Consider the following 964-nt stretch of genomic DNA (forward strand, 5'->3'; position numbering starts at 1 on the left):
GGAGCGCTCTGCGGTGCCGGGGCTGACGAGCGGGGGGCTCCCGGCGCCGGAGGCGGCGCGGCGGCATCCCCGTCCCCATCTCCATCCTCCTCCTCCTCCTCCCCCCCCAGCCTTCCGTCCCTCCGCCTCCTCCCTCCCTCCCTCCCTTCCCCCGGGCGCCCTCTGCACTTTCTTCTCGAACCACCCTCCCAGGCAAACTTTGATGGGGAACCTCGCATCGCGCTGGAAAAATGCCGGTTATGAAGGGATTACTGGCACCCCAGAACACCTTCCTCGACACCATCGCCACCCGGTTTGACGGCACACGTGAGTCCGGGCTGGGGCAGCGGGCGTCGGCTCCGAGCGCCCGAAGCAGGGGATGCGCGGGGGGTACCGTGCGTGCGGGGGGAGCCTCCTCTTCCCTCCCCTCCGCCCTCCGGGGGTTTCCTTGGTACCAGGAGCCGGCAATGAGGAGGGGGAGGCGAGGGAGCTCCCAGCCTCTCCCGCTCTCCCGTCCGGCTTCTCCACAGCTGTGCAGGTGAGGAGGGTGCCGTGTCCCCTCTCCTCCCGACCCCCCGCGCGGGGGCTCCGGGAGGGCCGGGGCCACGGCCAGCCGGGCTGCCGCTACAGCCACGACATCTGCAGGAAAGTTGTGCGCTGGGCTGGGCTGGGGCTGGGGCTTCCCTCCCGCCCCGCGCCCCTGCCAGCCGAGAGATGCGAGGGAAAGGCAGGCTCCAGAGCCTGGCCAGGGCTTCGGCAGGAGGTTTGGGGATTTTTTTTTTTTTCTGTATTACCCCCAGCCCCGCTATTAAATTTCCCTAAAAGCTGAATTCCTGTAGGTCGGGCTCAGCAGTGGCAGCGGCAGTTGCAGGCTGTCGGTGGAGGGAGGAAGGAAGAAGGAAGGAAGGAAGGAAGGGCCCTTCAGCGGCAGCGCCCCGCTGGCAGCGGCGTCCGGCTGCAGCACCATGGACGGGGCCCGGCCCCG

General features: G+C 68.8%; 1 protein-coding gene across 1 annotated transcript in view; it reads left to right on the top strand.

The window, feature by feature from the left end:
• Positions 1-230: 230 nt before the first annotated feature.
• The window catches only part of KCNH8 (potassium voltage-gated channel, subfamily H (eag-related), member 8), a 208,782-nt gene continuing 208,048 nt past the window's right edge, over positions 231-964 (top strand). Inside the window, exon 1 of the mRNA XM_010585899.1 lies at positions 231-306. Coding sequence (XP_010584201.1) covers positions 231-306 — 76 coding nt within the window. The remainder of the gene's footprint in view (positions 307-964) is intronic.

The sequence above is a fragment of the Haliaeetus leucocephalus genome, unplaced genomic scaffold (genome assembly GCF_000737465.1).
Source record: "Haliaeetus leucocephalus isolate CR32 unplaced genomic scaffold, Haliaeetus_leucocephalus-4.0 Scaffold135, whole genome shotgun sequence".
Lineage (NCBI taxonomy): Eukaryota > Metazoa > Chordata > Aves > Accipitriformes > Accipitridae > Haliaeetus > Haliaeetus leucocephalus.